The sequence below is a fragment of the Chiloscyllium plagiosum genome, chromosome 33 (assembly GCF_004010195.1).
Source record: "Chiloscyllium plagiosum isolate BGI_BamShark_2017 chromosome 33, ASM401019v2, whole genome shotgun sequence".
NCBI classification, from domain to species: Eukaryota; Metazoa; Chordata; class Chondrichthyes; order Orectolobiformes; family Hemiscylliidae; genus Chiloscyllium; species Chiloscyllium plagiosum.
The window spans coordinates 19,385,161-19,401,004 of NC_057742.1; the positions used below are offsets into that span (position 1 = coordinate 19,385,161).

Sequence of the window (15,844 nt, forward strand, 5' to 3'; positions counted from 1 at the left end):
TGATGGACTGAATGGCTAGCTTCCATATTGCAGGGATTCTAATATCCAAGATGGAGGTCCAGAAGAGTAACCAGGTACCCACATTGACTTTCATGTCAGGTACTTCTGGGGCTCTTTAAAGCTCTGGTCAGACCACATTTGGAGTATTGTACGCAATTTTCGACCCCATATATCAGGAAGGATGTAGCAAAATGTATTCAGAGGAAGTTCATGAAAATGGTCCCATGAATGAAAAGCTTAACATATGAGGAACATTTGAGGACTCTGAGTCCATACTCAATGGAGTTGAGAATGATGAGGGGGATCTAATTGAAACTTACTGATGACCTGGACAATGTGGATGTTGGGAAGATGTTTCCATTGGTAAGATAGACGGAGACCCAAGGCACAGCCTTAGAACAGAGATAAGGAGAAACATTTTCAGCCAGAGAGTGGTGAATCTGTGGAATTCACTGCCACAGAAGGCTGTGGAGGCCATGTCATTGAGTATATTTAAGATGGAGATAAATAGGTTCTTGATTGTTAAGGGGATCAAGCGTTATGGGGAGAAAGTGGGAGAAAAGGGTTGAGAAACTTATCAGACATGATTGAATGGTAGACCAAACTTGATGGACTGAATGGTCTGATTTCTGCTCTTATGTCTTATGGTCTTCTGGAATTGTAACCACCTCATTTCTATCTGGAGTAGTAGATGATATATCTTTGAGACAGGATTGGTAAGAATAGCGTGCTAATACATGCATGATAATGGATGAGTGAGTATCAGCTATTCAAAGTTTAGTTGCACAGTTGTAAATTTTCCTCTCAATGTTGAGAATCTCATTTCTGCTGATCTCACCCTATTTTCCCAATGATTTGCCTTTGCTCACATTGTTCAGTTACTGGGAAGTTGCCGCCCACTATGTGGAAGATGTGAATATCAATACACTCATAGAATTCAAAACTCACGTCAGAAACAACAGCTGAGGAATTGGAGCTATAATTTATGTTCTTCACAATATAACCATCTCTTTGAAATATAATAATGTTTTCAAAATTGTATCATTGAGAAATGGCTATTCTGTCTGTGTAATTCTCTAAATAGAGTTTCACATTTGTTATGGGTGCTTCTATTGTCTGCTTAGAAGAATGGGTAAATGTGAACTGCTCATTCCTGAAGAAGGGCCTGTGCCCGAAATGTCGAATCTCCTGTTCCCTGGATGCTGCCTGACCTGCTGTGCTGTTCCAGCAATAAAGTTTCAACTTTGATCTCCAGCATCTGCAGTCCTCACTTTCTCCTCTTGATCAGATGGGCCAATGGGCTGAGGAGTGACAGCTGGGAGTTTAATTTAGGTAAATGTGAGGTGCTGCATTTTGGAAAGGCAAATCAGAGCAGGACTTACACACTTAATGGTAAGGTCCTGGGAGTGTTGCGGAACAAAGACCTGGAGTGCAGATTCATAGTTCCTTGAAAGTGGAGTTACAGGTAGATAAGATAGTGAATAAGGCATTTGGTATGCTTTCCTTTATTTGACAGAGCATTGAGTAGAGGAGTTGGAAGGTCACGTTGCGGCTGTACAGGGCATTGGTTAGGGCAGTTTTGGAATATTGTCTGCAAATCTGGTCTCCCTCCTATCAGAAGGATGTTGGGAAACTTGAAAGGGTTCAGAAAACATTTACGAGGATGTTGCTAGGATTTGATCTGTAGGGAGAGGCTGAATGGGCTGGGGCTGTTTTCCCTGGAGTGTCAGAGGCTGAGGGATAGAACATAGAACATAACAGCGCAGTACAGGCCCTTCGGCCCTCGATGTTGCACTGCCCTGTCATACCAATCTGAAGCCCATCCCACCTACACTATTCCATGTACGTCCATATGCCTGTCCAATGACGACTTAAATGCACTTAAACTTGGCGAATCTACTACCGTTGCAGACAAAGCATTCCATACCCTTACTACTCTCTGAGTAAAGAAATCACCTCTGACATTTGTCTTATACCTATCTCCCCTCACTTTAAAGTTGTGTCCCCTCGTGTTTGCCGTTCCCATACTTGGAAAAAGGCTCTCCCTGTCCACCCTATCTAATCCTCTGATTATCTTGTAGGTCTCTATTAAGTCACCTCTCAATATTCTTCTCTCTAATGAGAACAGTCCTCAAGGCCCTCAGTCTTTCCTCGTAAGACATTCCTTCCATACCAGGCAACATCCTAGTAAATCTCCTGTGCACCCTTTCCAAAGCTTCCACATCCTTCTTCATAGAGGTTAAAAAAACATTAGGGGCATGGATATGGTAAATAGACAAAGTATTTTCCCTGGGTTAGGGGAATCCAGAGCTAGAGGGCATAGGTTTAGGGTGAGGGGAAAAATTTAAAAGGGACCTACGGGGCAACTTTTTCACGCAGAGGGTGATATCTGTATGGAATGAGCTGCCAGAGGAAGTGGTGGAGGCTGGTACAATTACAACATTTAAAAGGCATCTGGATGGATATATGATTAAGAAGGGTTTAGAGGGATATAGGCCATTGCTGGAAAATGGGACTAGATTCGGTTAGGATATCTGGTCGGCATGGATGAGTTGGACTGAAGGGTCTGTTCCCTTGCTGTATATCTTATGTGTCTTACAATTGTGTACTCCACAACGACCTGATGAAGGAGCGTCGCTCCAAAAGCTAGTGCTTCCAATTAAACCTGTTGGACTATAACCTGGTGTTGTGTGATTTTTAACTTTGTACACCCCAGTCCAACATCAGCATCTCCAAATCTTGTAATTTATAACATTGACTGAAGGGTTCGGTCAGGTATCTGATCTTTATCAGATGTTATACTGCAGGTTTCTTTTGTATTGCATGCTTGCCTGTGCTTCTATTAATGAAAGGAAGCATGAACGATCATGAGAAAATGAATGTCTTCAAAGAATAAAATTGCGTTATGACTGTTGTTTCAGTGAGCAGGTTGGCAGAACAGAATCGCTGCAACAAAGGCCTGGGATTCCTGTGGTCAGAGAGTTTGTTATTTCCACAGTACAGACATTTCATCATGATCCTGTGAATTCTGCAGCAGATTCCATGGGAATTGTCTTGGAAATGAAAGATTCCATAGAAAAATTCCTCTGCATCTGATACCTTCTGAGGGAGAGTGGGGGAGAAAACCCCTTAAAGTTGGAGCTTTCAAAGAGTTTCACTCCTATTATCTGAATAGTGACCCCCGGAAGAAGCTCAGACGCATACACCTTCCCCTGACCTCTTACACCCTTTGGATCCCTGGCAACCAGCCCTGATCAGCTTCCTCCCCCTCCCCCACTCCCACACCTGATTCGCCCAGTCCATACCAGCAGCCTAAAGCTCTCCTGGTAATAAGATCACACCTGCCACCGGTCTCTGTCTGGCAGAGCTGCAGGATATTTGAATCTCAGAAGGTGGCACAATGGCTGCTGCAGAAGAGCATGTAGGTTTAAGCGGAGACCATTCACCCCTGCCCCACCATTAAATATGATCATGGCTGATCACTGAGCCTCAGACTGTGCCCCTTACCTTGTGCCCGATTGATAATCAGAAATTTGTCAATTTCTAACCTTAATCACACTCAAAGACTGAGAATTCCAAATGTTCACTACCCGCTGAGTTTCTTTTTAAAAATCCTCATCTCAGACCAAGTGGCATCCCTGTCATTTTTAAATTATGCAATCCTGGTACTAGATTCCCCAGCCAGGGGAACATCTTACCTGAATATGTTTTGTCCATCTCTTTAAGTATTTGTGGGTTATAGTCTGATCACCTCTCATTCTGCAAAACTCTTAGAGTCTAGTTTGCCCAATCTCTCTCTATGGGAACAAGTTCTGGTGAATCTTCTGTTATACTCCTTCTCTGGTAATATTCTGTCTCCTGGGATAAGGAGACCAAAGCTGTACTCAGTACTCTGGGTGCAGTCTCACCAAGCTCCAATAAAACTGAAGCAAATGTAGATTGACTTCCCTGGTTATCCTGCTCTGTGGACGAATTGGATTCGTTTCAGCTTTGTTCCATGTTTCTGTACGATCCAGGATTAGAATTCCTAACTAGGAGTTCAGTACAACTGTTAAATCAGGAACAAAGTGGTAATCCAACTCCTTGAAATATCTAGGCCCAAGTGTCTGCGTCTGGTTCATTTTAAAAATTCAGTAGAACTAAAATAGCAAGGACGTGGTTAGCTCAGATGGATCTTGAGGCCAGGAGCAGGCTGCAGAAAGACACACTGAACCAGGATTCATATGACCCATGGTGTGAAAAAAACACCCTAACAAGAAGCTATGTGATGCGGCAGCTAAATGTGTGATATGTTGAAGATCTGAAAATAGAACTATTGCAGTCAGAAGGGATTTGTGGTATTAGCTAACTTATTTTAATGTCTGTCAGGTGGACGAAGAGGTCTTTTACTCGAAAGAGATGGTATCCAGTCTGGCGTTCGGCCTGGCATTCCTACAGCGAATGGACATGAAACCTGTGGTTGTGATAGGATTTTCATGTCAGCAGGCTGGAGAGCGATCCGATTCATTCACTGAAACCAAATCCTTATTACTCAGGAATTGCAGGATCCTAACTGATGCACTGCATAGGAATTCAGCTGTCATCATGCCATTTTTTAATGGAGGTTCCTTACTGAGAGCAGAGGAGTCTTCGTCTCACAACAGGTACATATAACTTTTAGTACAAAAGTCAAAAGTTAAATACTAAAGTATCAATGACTCATAGATTGGAACTTCACGAATTGCATTGAATGTCAATGATGTACCAAGATAAATAACTGCTTTGAAGTCATTGTTTAAGAATCACACATGTTCTTGCTTCACTGTAAATTGCATATAGCACAAATTGGAAAAATGATCAATTTTCAGACAGTGATTGAATTTCCCTAGCTCTCAGATTAGTAATGCTGGAAAAGGGAAGAGAGGCACTAAATGGCATTCCCGACTCGTGGAGTCAAGACCGTATCCTGGAACTGTTATTTCTCACAACTGTGTGCTAAGTGTCTCTCAATGATCACGGTGCTTGTTTAGCACCAGTAAGCTGTGGCAGGTGCTGAGCCATTGCAGCTAATCTCTTGAATATGGACAATACAATTCCTCCTTTAAGCAGAAAATATGTGGATATTTTCCCTGCTAAGACATCAGCAACAGTATCATAGAAATTGAAGCTTTAAATTGCAACAATGTATCTGATTTTGTGAGCAAATCATTCTTCGAGAGAAGAATAGGCATTCTGCATTTTTCATTAAAAAGGGAATTGTTGTCCCATCTCCACCGCTCCGCCCTCCCACAAAAAAAAGTCAATACATCAACTTTGGGGAATGGAAAGGAAAGGCCTCCTCTACTCAGGAGAACAGTGCACCACTAATTTTATTTATTAGTTTTCTCTTTTCATAATTCCTGGGATTTTGAGGGTCATTGACTCGGGCCATCTCTATTTGCATTCGAGAAGGTGGTGGCGATCTGCATTCTTGAATAACTGCAACACATGTCGTGTAGATACACACAACCTTGTCAGGATTGGAGCTCCAGGGTTTTGACCCGATGACAGGGAAGAAAAGGCAATGTAATTCCAAGTTAGGATAGTGTGGGGCTTAGAGGGGAACTTGCAGATGGGGGTGTTCCCATGTATCTGCTGTCCTTGTAGAGGTGCTGGAAGTTGAAGGTTTAGAAGGTGCTGTTGGAGGAGATGTGGTAAGTTGTTCCAGTGCGTCTTGTAGATGATACAAAGTGCAGCCACTTTGCTTTGTCAGTTTCAGATAGGATCTCAGTAAAGTGGGCTTGGATCGTATCAAGGTTCCTGAGTGTTGCTGGGGCTGCACTTGTTCAGGCAGGTGGAGAGACTTCCATTACACTATTGACTTATGTGGTACGTGGTAGACAGGCTTTAGGAAGTCAGGAGGGGAGTTACTCAGTTCAGAATTCCTAATATTTGACCTGCCGTTGTAGCCACTGTATTTGTATGGCTGGTCCAGTTCAGTGTCTCACAGTGGTAAACCTTGTTGGCACTGGGGAAATCAGTGATGATAATGCCATTGAACATCAAGTGGCAATAGCTGAATTCTCTTTGGGAACTGATCATTGTGGCCACTTGTGTGGCATGAATGTTACTTCCCATTATTCAACACAAACTTGAATGTTACCCAGGCCTTAGTGCAATTAGATTAGATTAGATCCCCAACAGTGTGGAAACAGGCCCCTCGGCCCAACCAGTCCACACCGACCCTCCGAAGAGTAACCCACACAGACCCACTTCCCCTCTGACTATTGCACCTAACATTATGGGCAATTTAGCATGGCCAGTTCACCTAACCTGCACATTTTTGGATTGTGGAAGGATACCGGAGCACCCAGAGGAAACCCACGCAGATACGGGGAGAATGTGCAAACTCCACACAGACAGTTGCCCGAGGCTGGAATCAAACCTGCGACCCTGGTACTGTGAGGCAGTGGTGCTAACCACTGAGCCACCGTGTCACCCCAAATAGGCAGAGACTGCGTCAATACCTGAGAGTTGCAAATGCTTCTGAACATTGTGTGATCAATTGCAAACATCCACACTTCTTAGCTTTGGATAGAGGAAAGGTTATTGAAAAAGCAGTCTCGGATGCCTGAGCCTAGCAATTACATTTACGCAGTAATATTATTGAGCTGAGATGATTGACCTCCAATGGAGACAATCAATTTTCCTATGTATTATGTATAACTGCAATCAATGCAGAATATTTGCATTGTATCCAGTTTTGGGCTCATTTCTGCTCCATTCTGGTAAATGTGGCCTTAATGTCAGGGGTAGCTCACTTCCCTTCCTGAATTCATTTTACTTTACATATTTGGACCAAAGTTGTAATGTGGTCAGGAGCTTGGTAGTCCTGATGGAACAACAACTGGGCATTAGTGAGCAGGTTATTGCTGAGCAAGTACCACTTGATAGCACTGTTGATAACACTTTCCAACTTTTACTGATGACTGAGAGTAGACTGATGGATTTGACCTGCAGGGAGAAAGTGAGGTCTGCAGATGCTGGAGATCAAAGTTGAAACTTTATTGCTGGAACAGCACAGCAGGTCAGGCAGCATCCAGGGAACAGGAGATTCGACGTTTCGGGCACAGGCCCTTCTTCAGGATTTGACCTGCATCTTGTGGGTGGAACATGCCTGGGCAGTTTTTCACATTGTTGAGCAGCTGCCAGTGTTGAAGCATATTGGAACAGCAAGGCTACAGGCATGGCTAATTCTGGAGCAGAAGTCTTCAGTAATATTGTGGGAATGTTGTCAGGCCCCATAGCCTTTGCAATATCTGCTACCTTCAGTCATTTCTTGATATCACATGGAGTGAATCAAATGGACTAAAGATGACATCTGTGATGTTGGGGATTTCAGGAGGCAGCTGAAGATAGACACAAGTAATTCAGCTTTGTCTTTTGTACTGATGGGTGTCATGGTGGCTCAGTGGTTAGCACTGCTGCTTCACAGTGCCAGGGACTTGGGTTCGATTCCAGCCTCAGATGACAGTCTGTGTGGAATCTGCACATTCTCCCCATGTCTGCGTGGGTTTCCTCCGGTTGCCTCTCATGGTCCAAAGATGGGCAGGTTAGTGGATTGGCCGTGTTAAGTTGTCCATAAAGTCCAGGGATGTGCAGGCTAGGTGGATTAGTCATGGGAAATGCAGGGATGGGATGGGTCTGGGTGGGCTGCTCTTTGGAGGGGCGGTGTGGACTTGATGGGCAGAATGGCCTGCTTCCACCTTGCAGGGACTTTATGATTCTATGAACTAGATTCCCCCATCATTGAAGATGAAGATAATTGTGGGGACTGCTCCTCCAGTAAGTTGTTGAATTGTCCACCATCATTCATGACTGGATATGGCAGGACTGAAGAGTTTAGAAATGGTTTTGAGGTTGCTTAGCTCTGTTTACTGCACACTGCTTTTCTCACTTGGCTTGTGAGTAGTCCCGTGTTGTAACTTCACCAGGTAGATGCCTCATTTTTAGGTGTGCCCTCTTGCACTCTTCATTGGTGGTTCATGGTAGGGTGGGGATATGTTGGAACATGCCTTTACAGATTATGGTCAAATACAGTACTGGCTGCTTCTGACTGCCACAGTGCCTTTAGGATTCGAGGAATTGACTTGTTAGGTCTGTTCAAAATCTCTCCCATTCAGCACAACGCTATCGCCAAGGGTAACTTCAACGTAAAGTCAGACCTTCGTCTTCACAAGGAATGTGTGGTGAATATATAAACACACAAACAGAAGACATAGGTGCAGAAATTAGGCCATTCAGCCCATTGAATCTGATCCACCATTCAGTCATGGCTGATAAGTTTCTAAACCCCATTCTCCTGTTTCCTCCTCATAACCCTTGAACCCCTTGATAATCAAGTATCTGTCTATCTCAGTCTTAAATATACTCACTGATCTAGCCTCCACAGCCTTCTGTGACAATAAATTCCATGGTTTCATCATTGTCTGGCTGAAGAAGTTTCTCCATATCTCCGTTCTAAAAGGTTTATTCGAAGGCTGTGTCCTCGGCTCCTAGTCTCTTCTACCAATGGAAACATCTTCCCTACATCCACTCTGTCCAGGCCATTCAGTATTCTGTATGTAGTAGTAGGCCATCCAGGCCTTCAAACCTGCTGTGCCATTCAGTAAGATCATGGGGAATCTGCTTGTGCTCTGAATTCCACATTCCAACCTACCCCCCAATAATGTTATACTTGTGAAATAAGAGAATTAACCTGCCTCCCGCTTTAAAAAACATGAGCGATTCTCCTGCCACAGCCTTCTCACTGAAAGAGCTCCAATAGGTCAGAGCTCCAGACCAGGTGAGATTTGCAACCCTCTGATAGAAAAGAAATTCCCTTAATCTCTGATCTCAAAGGGTGACCACTAATTTTAAAACACTGCCCTCAGTTCTGATCTCATCCATAAGAGGAAATATCCTTTCCACTGCCAGTTCCTCCTTGTCACTCCTACTAATGCAATCATGGACAGATGGATCTGCTATACTTAAATTGGAGAGGACAAGATTAAGTATATCTTCCCTCTTGTTGGTGTTCTCACCATCTGCCACAGGCCCAGTCAAGCAGCTATGTCCTTTAGGGAGAATTCAGAGAGGATGTCTTAGAGTCATAGAGCTGTACAGCATGGAAACAGACTGTTCAGTCCAACTTGTCCGACCTGACCAGATATCCGAAATTAATCTAGTCCCATTTGCTAGCATTTGGCCCATATCCCGCTAAACCCTTCTCATTTTAAATGTTGTAACTGTACCAGCCTCCGCCACTTCCTCTGGCAGTTAATTTCATACATGTACCACTTGCTGTGTGAAAAAGTATCCCCCTCGGTCTCTTTTAAATCTTTCCCCTCTCACCTTAAACCTAGGCACTCTAGTTTTGGAATCCCTTACGCTGGAGAAAAGACCTGGGCTATTAACCCTATCTATGCCCCTCATGATTTTATAAACTTCCCTATAAGGTCACTCCTCAGCCTCTTATGCTCCAGAGAAAATAGATTAGATTCCCTTCAGCGTGGAAACAGGCCCTTCAGCCCAACAAGTCCACACCAACCCTCCAAAGAATAACCCATCTAGACCTATTCCCCCTAACCAATGCACCTAACTCTACGGGCAATTTAGCATGAGCAATTCACCTGACCTGCATATCTTTGGACTGTGGGAGAAAACTGGAGCACCCAGAGGAAACCCACACAGACACAGGGAGAATGTGCAAACTCCACACAGACAGTCACCCGAGACTGGAATCGAATCCGGGTCCCTGGCGCTGTGAGGCAGCAGTACTAACCACTGAGCCACCATGCCATCCCAGTCTATTCTGCCTCTCCCTATAGCTCAAACAATCCAACTCAGAACTCAATCTTGAAGAAGGGTCACTGGACCCTGAACATTAATTCTGCTTGCTCTCCACAGATGCTGTCAGACCTGCTGAGCTTTTCCAGCAATTTCTGCTTCTGATTTCCAGCAAATGCAGTTCTTTTGGTTTTTCTGTCCTTCAGGTCTTAGCTAACCCAGTGTGTAGTGGGACTACTGAGCTATTCTTGGTAATAGATATCAAAGTCCCCCACGCAGGGTAGACTCTGTGCCCTTGCCACCCTCAATGCTTCTTCTAAGAATGGGTGGGTTGGGGTAGGGGAGTTGTCTGTTTGCCCATGTTTGACTTAATGCCTCGAGATCTTATGAGGTCTAAAGCATTGTTAAGGTGTCCCAGGGCAATTTTGCTGAGTCTGTTTGCTGAGAAAGGACATACCTGGGGATGGTGAAGGTGGAGTCTGGTAAATTTGCTGGAAAGTGTTATTCATTGGCAATGACGACATCAGTTTGTTGTTTGATTAGTCCATGGGACAGATCACCCAATTTTGTCACAAGCCTTTAGATACTAGCAGAAAAATCTTGCAGGGTTGGCAGGGCTGTGTGCATCATTGTCATTTCTGGTGCCTTGATTGGTGGTTTGTCTAGTTTCATGTCTTTTATCTAACATTGTATTGGGTGACAGGCTCGGCTATTTCAGAGCGCACTTAAGCGGCAAGCACATTGCTGTGGGTTTAGAGCCAAATATAGGCCAGAGTAGGTTAGATTTGCAGAGTTTCCTTCCCTATTGGATTTTAGGTTATTTTTGGGAAAATATAGGACTATCCATCAATAAAGGGTATCACTCACATTCAACAAAATGAATAACTAGCCTAAAAAGGCTGCATGAGTTTTGCTTTAATGGTCGGTTAAAATTTAGAGCAAGAGGAACCCATTCAGTCACTCAATCCCTTTCCATTACTTAACTGGATTATAACAAATCTGTATCTTAATTCCATTATTCAACTTAGTTCTGTATAATGTAGTACATTTGACTAACAAAAGTATATTGATTTTCATTTGTAAATTTTTAAGTGACCAAGCCCTTCCAGCTTTTTTAGCAGACGAAGCTCTGGATTTCCCCTGCCCTATTTCTGAAATGCTTCCAGTCTTCACAGCTGAATGGTCTCACTCTCTCTCTCTCTCACACACTCTCACACACACTCTCTCTCACACACATTGTCTCTCTCTCACACACTCACTCCCTCTCGCACTCTCTCTCTCAGACACACATATGCTCTCTCTCTCTCTGTCACTCTCTTTTTCTCTCTCAATATCCTGCTCAATGGCTTTGAACTTCCTCACTAGAGGAGATAGTTTACATCTATTTATTTCATAAAAGCATTTAATCATTTTAATTTAATTCACATTCATTTTGCAATTATAGTGAACCTAGGGCCTTTGGCCTACTTCAATTTCTTATGTTTGACTGCCAACGAGAGCTAGAGTAACAACAGGGTTGACTCTGATTTTTATTGTGTAGTTTTGGGAACGTAATTTCGGTGGAGCAAGATCTGTTAAATTGGAGCCTGGAGTCTGGCCACATTCCTATCATCTGCTCTGTGGGAGAGACCTCTGATGGACAATTAGTGCTTCTAAATTCCTTGGGTGTCACAGCAACAATTGCCAAGTTAATGCAACCCCTGAAAGTGTTGTTTCTGAACAATTCTGGAGGTCTTCAGGACTATGACAGAAAGGTGAGTCAAATTATTTTGCTTTGCTCATTATGGTATATCAGGATTTCCTTTATCGGATAGCTAATTGGGTTGATATTCCACACAGTAGAGTGTGAAAGCCGAGCAGTTGGTCACTTTTTCATGCTTAAATAATATAGAAAAAGGCAACTAGACACTCCATCACTTTAATCTTTTGACTCCTCCCATTTCCGACACCACCTGTGTCAGTCCACCTGATTCCAACTTGTACCCCCTACATACTCTCTCAGGGCTCTATGTTGGTATTCTTTCTGTCACTCAGAAGTTGCTGCAGTGATTCTTTTAAGTCCTTGCTGCCCTTGGGTGTAATAATGATTCCCCCACATTCAAGTGCTCAGTGGAGTATGCATAGGCAAGTTTTCATGATCTTGAGATGGTGTACTGTTTATTACCCTCTGCAGTCCCACCCACAACATTGCTAGACCCGACTTGACAGGAGGTAGACGTGAAGGACAAATGGGAAGAACCGGTAATGGTACTGAGTATCTGAGGGAATTTTCTGTTATGATTGAATACTGCCACGAATCATGTAGGTGAAAGATTTAAGTCAAATACTAGATACCTATTTGATCAGGATAAAGCTTCCAAATATCAGAAACTGGCCTAGAAAGTCAAAACTTAAATAAAACCAACAGTCATCCCTGAGTAATACTACACATTATAAATAATTGTACCATGGATACTTGGATCTTTTGTTCTCTAAACTCTCCCCAACTTGTGTACGATAATAAATGAATGATTCGTCAGTATTTATGCTGAATCAGAGGAAATGAGACCAAATGAATGTATAAATAAAGAGGCTGAATACAGGGTGAATCAGAGCGTGATCCTTTCAATTATCTGGAACAGCTTCAGGGTTGGCCTCAAAAAATAATATAAAATAATCCGAGACGACTATAACTTAGTATTTGTCTGTAATAAGAATCATTGTTATATTTCACCATTAAGAACAGAAATTTCTTAACAATTCCTCATCCATGAATTGTTAAAGAATAGATCTATGGATTTCAATCTCAAGTGTAGCTCTGTTTTTCACTATTGCAGAAGGAAAGTGTGGGTGGAATATTTTTGATGTAGAGCCCATTTTCAAATTCAGGTTTAAGACAGTGAAATGCTCTCACAAGTTTTAAAAGTATTACCTCACACTTACTGAATTACTTTCCCTGTTATTTTAGAACAAGAGATTAGATTAGGTTCCCTAAAATGTGGAAACAGGCTCTTCGGCCCAACCAGTCCACACCGACCCTCCGAAGAGTAACCCACCCACACCCATTTCCCCCTGACTAATGCACCTAACACTATGGGCTATTTAGAATGGCCAATTCACCTGACCTGCACATCTTTGGACTGTGGAAGGAAACCAGAGCACCCGGAGGAAACCCAAGCAGACACGGGGAGAATGTGCAAACTCCACACTGACAGGCACCTGAGGCTGGAATCAAGCCTGAGACCCTTGTGCTGTGAGGCAGCAGTGCTAACCACTGAGCCACTGTGCCATTTACCTGATATTAAACAGGAATGGAATTATGCAAAAATTATATTGAATTTTTGCAAATCAATTTAGATTAGATTAGATTTCCTACAGTATGGAAACAGGCCATTTAGCCCAACAAGTCCACACTGACCCTCTGAAGAGCAACCCACCCAGACCCATTCCCCTACATTTACCCCTGTCTAATGCAGCTAACACTACAGACAATTTAGCATGGCCAATTCACCTCACCTGCACATCTTTGGATTGTGGGAGGAAACCAGAGCACCTGGAGGAAACCCATGCAGACACAGGGAGAATGTGCAAACTCCAGACAGACAGTCACCCGAGGCGGGAATTAAACCTAGGTCCCTGGCGCTGTGAGGCAGTAGTGCTAACCACTGAGCCACCGTGCCACCAATAATATTGAAAACTTACTTCTGAGAAAATGTATCTTTTCAGTGTATTTTGTACCCATTCATTTTGGGGTCAGGTGGGGTCTCCCTGCAATTGAACAATTGTGTAACAGTTAAAGAACCCAGGTACAAACATAATACAGGATGGAATAAAGAAAGCCTTCCTAAGTTTTAATCGGAGGTCCTTCACATAAAATTCAAAGCTTGGCAAACGGACCAGTATACACAGGTTTTACAATGTGTCACAGCCATTCAGCCCAACCAAGTTAGGAGTTTAGTTTTAATCCCACTTGCACATTTTGTTCCTGAACCTTGTTCAACCCTTTTCTCATGCATTCATCTATCCTATCTAATATTTTCTGATGACCTAGCCCCTAGCTCACCCACAATCCGAGAATAGAATTCATCTCATCTTCCTTTGTTTAAAATAAAAATTCTCCTCTTCGCTGTCCTCAATCTTTTGAATTTAATCTTGTATTTCTGGCCCATCAACTACAGAAAACAAAGTCCTTTGTTCCATTATTTCATTATTTTAATGTTATATTTTTGGCATAATCTTGTAGTGTTCTATCAAAAAAGTCTGAACGTTTCAAGTGTTCCTGCATGTTTGTATTGCATCTAGCAAGCAGTATCCAAGCAAATCTTGGTTGTACCAGCCTTCAAGTCCTCCTACAGGGTGGACGTCAACACAGCAACTGAGGCCTTCTTCAAAATTTCATATCACCTTATCAGTATCTCTTAGGTTCTCTATCCCACACCTTAATTTATATTGTTCTTGTGCTATCAGCCAGAGGTGCAGTCTTTACTGTCTTGTTAACCTGTAAACTGAAATCCTTCTACCTTGCCCCAATGCTTCAGTCTACTGCCTTTGATATTAATATCTCACCTCATTCTTCCATTTTAGCTCATCTAGCATCTCATTAATATCTCTTTGCAGCTTCCTTTGGTCTTCTAAAGAATTGTACCTTTTAGTTGGGCATAATCTGTGAATTTTAACACCATTCCTTATATCTGTCCAGTTAGTTGATGCACACAGCTAATAGAAATGACTCTAGAATTGACCTTCTCCTCCTCCCCACAGAACCAGTAGCCAAACCCAACTACTCTGAAATACTCCCATTAACTCCTCCTCCCTGTTTTCTGCCATATAAACAACTTGTAATCCAGTTTGCTGGGCTCCCTCTGAATCCATATCCTTTACTAAACTCCAGTAACGTCAACAACAATATCAGTGAAGCACCCAAATCAAGGTGCATTAGGCATTGTGTTGCTACTGGCTGAAATCCGTGCATAGAGGAATTTTGATGGTGCAGTACCATCATTAAAATAGGCATTTCTGGAAACACTAGTTAGGTGATTGTCCTGTATATATTGAATGTACTCCCTAACGCTTTTCTTCTGCTTTAATTAACAGTACTGCATAGGTTTCTTTTGTTTATGGATTTGGATAGCACACCTCAGGAACTGGGTTGCAAATCAGCACCAGATGGAAACTCTAGCAATCTGTTGTCTAAAGATCCCACATGCAATGATTTTTGGCAGCCTGAAACCAATTGCTGTTTACGATATGATCATGTCACATCATAACCCATTGTCTAGCTCAATTTGGCACTAAAACTTGCAAAGTCAACCAGGGATCAACCAGAGTAAAGGGAGTTTTACCTTGCCTCTACCATAAACTGACCTGAAGTACTTAATGCAGCATCTTTTCTAATTCTTGCAGTTTATAGTAAAACCGCCGTTTAAAAATGTATAAGCCGACCTGGGAATATTTAATGCTGACATTGAGTGCATGAATTTGGAAAGGTGCTGCATTGTCAAATTTTATCAGCACCAGTATCCCATATTTTGATGAGCCTAACAATTCACCAAAGCATCAACTTAATACTGCAGGTTTATCTGGAATCTTATTTCAATTTACATCAAGTGCCAATACGAGTAAATATGAGTCACTGACCAGAACAGTGCAGTAGCCATTCCTTCCAGCATCATTGGTAAAAGGTGTCTTCCCTGGCATTGCCAGTTTCAGAGATTCTTCTGCAGCTGGCCTGCATTAGACAAGAAGACCTCATTGTAATTGTTTTTCAGTTTCGTCGTTCTCAAAGCGCCGCTTCAAGTGCCAATGGGCGTTTTCAACATCGAATCTCTCTTGGTACCAGATGTGGGGAGAACCTTCAGGTAGGTTGGTGGAATAATTTTGGCACCAGCCCATTAAGAAGATGGTTGGACATATACCCCACTTCTTCTCTGGTAAACCTGCTTCTACTATCAGTGGTAAAAATTGGCAAAAAATCGACTTGTCTCTTCATGGAAGTCCAAGTCCAATTATTTTTAAATGTAGGCCAATATTTTGATACTTCAGAACCCTCTTCTTTTATGCTGTTACTTATTATTGTATT

General features: G+C 42.7%; 2 protein-coding genes across 9 annotated transcripts in view; one reads left to right on the forward strand and one right to left on the reverse strand.

The window, feature by feature from the left end:
- tmem101 (transmembrane protein 101) overlaps positions 1–15,844 on the reverse strand; it is an 86,725-nt gene that overhangs the window by 27,692 nt on the left and 43,189 nt on the right. The window contains exon 5 of one of the 2 annotated variants that reach the window (XM_043675092.1): positions 15,431–15,493. The exons of the other annotated variant lie outside the window; for it this stretch is intronic. Coding sequence (XP_043531027.1) covers positions 15,471–15,493 — 23 coding nt within the window. The 3' untranslated portion in view covers positions 15,431–15,470. Of the gene's footprint in view, positions 1–15,430; positions 15,494–15,844 lie in introns of those variants that run through there. 2 annotated transcript variants of the gene reach the window in all.
- nags (N-acetylglutamate synthase) overlaps positions 1–15,844 on the forward strand; it is a 59,656-nt gene that overhangs the window by 11,604 nt on the left and 32,208 nt on the right. For 5 of the 7 annotated variants that reach the window (XR_006309208.1, XM_043675088.1, XM_043675086.1 and 2 more), the window contains exons 2-4: positions 4,369–4,643; positions 11,327–11,540; positions 15,534–15,623. Coding sequence is in view for 6 of the 7 variants with exons in the window: in XM_043675088.1 (XP_043531023.1) it covers positions 4,369–4,643; positions 11,327–11,540; positions 15,534–15,623 (579 nt within the window). In the remaining variant the exon portion in view is untranslated. The remainder of the gene's footprint in view (positions 1–4,368; positions 4,644–11,326; positions 11,541–15,533; positions 15,624–15,844) is intronic. The other 2 variants (XM_043675083.1, XM_043675084.1) reach the window with 1 other exon arrangement.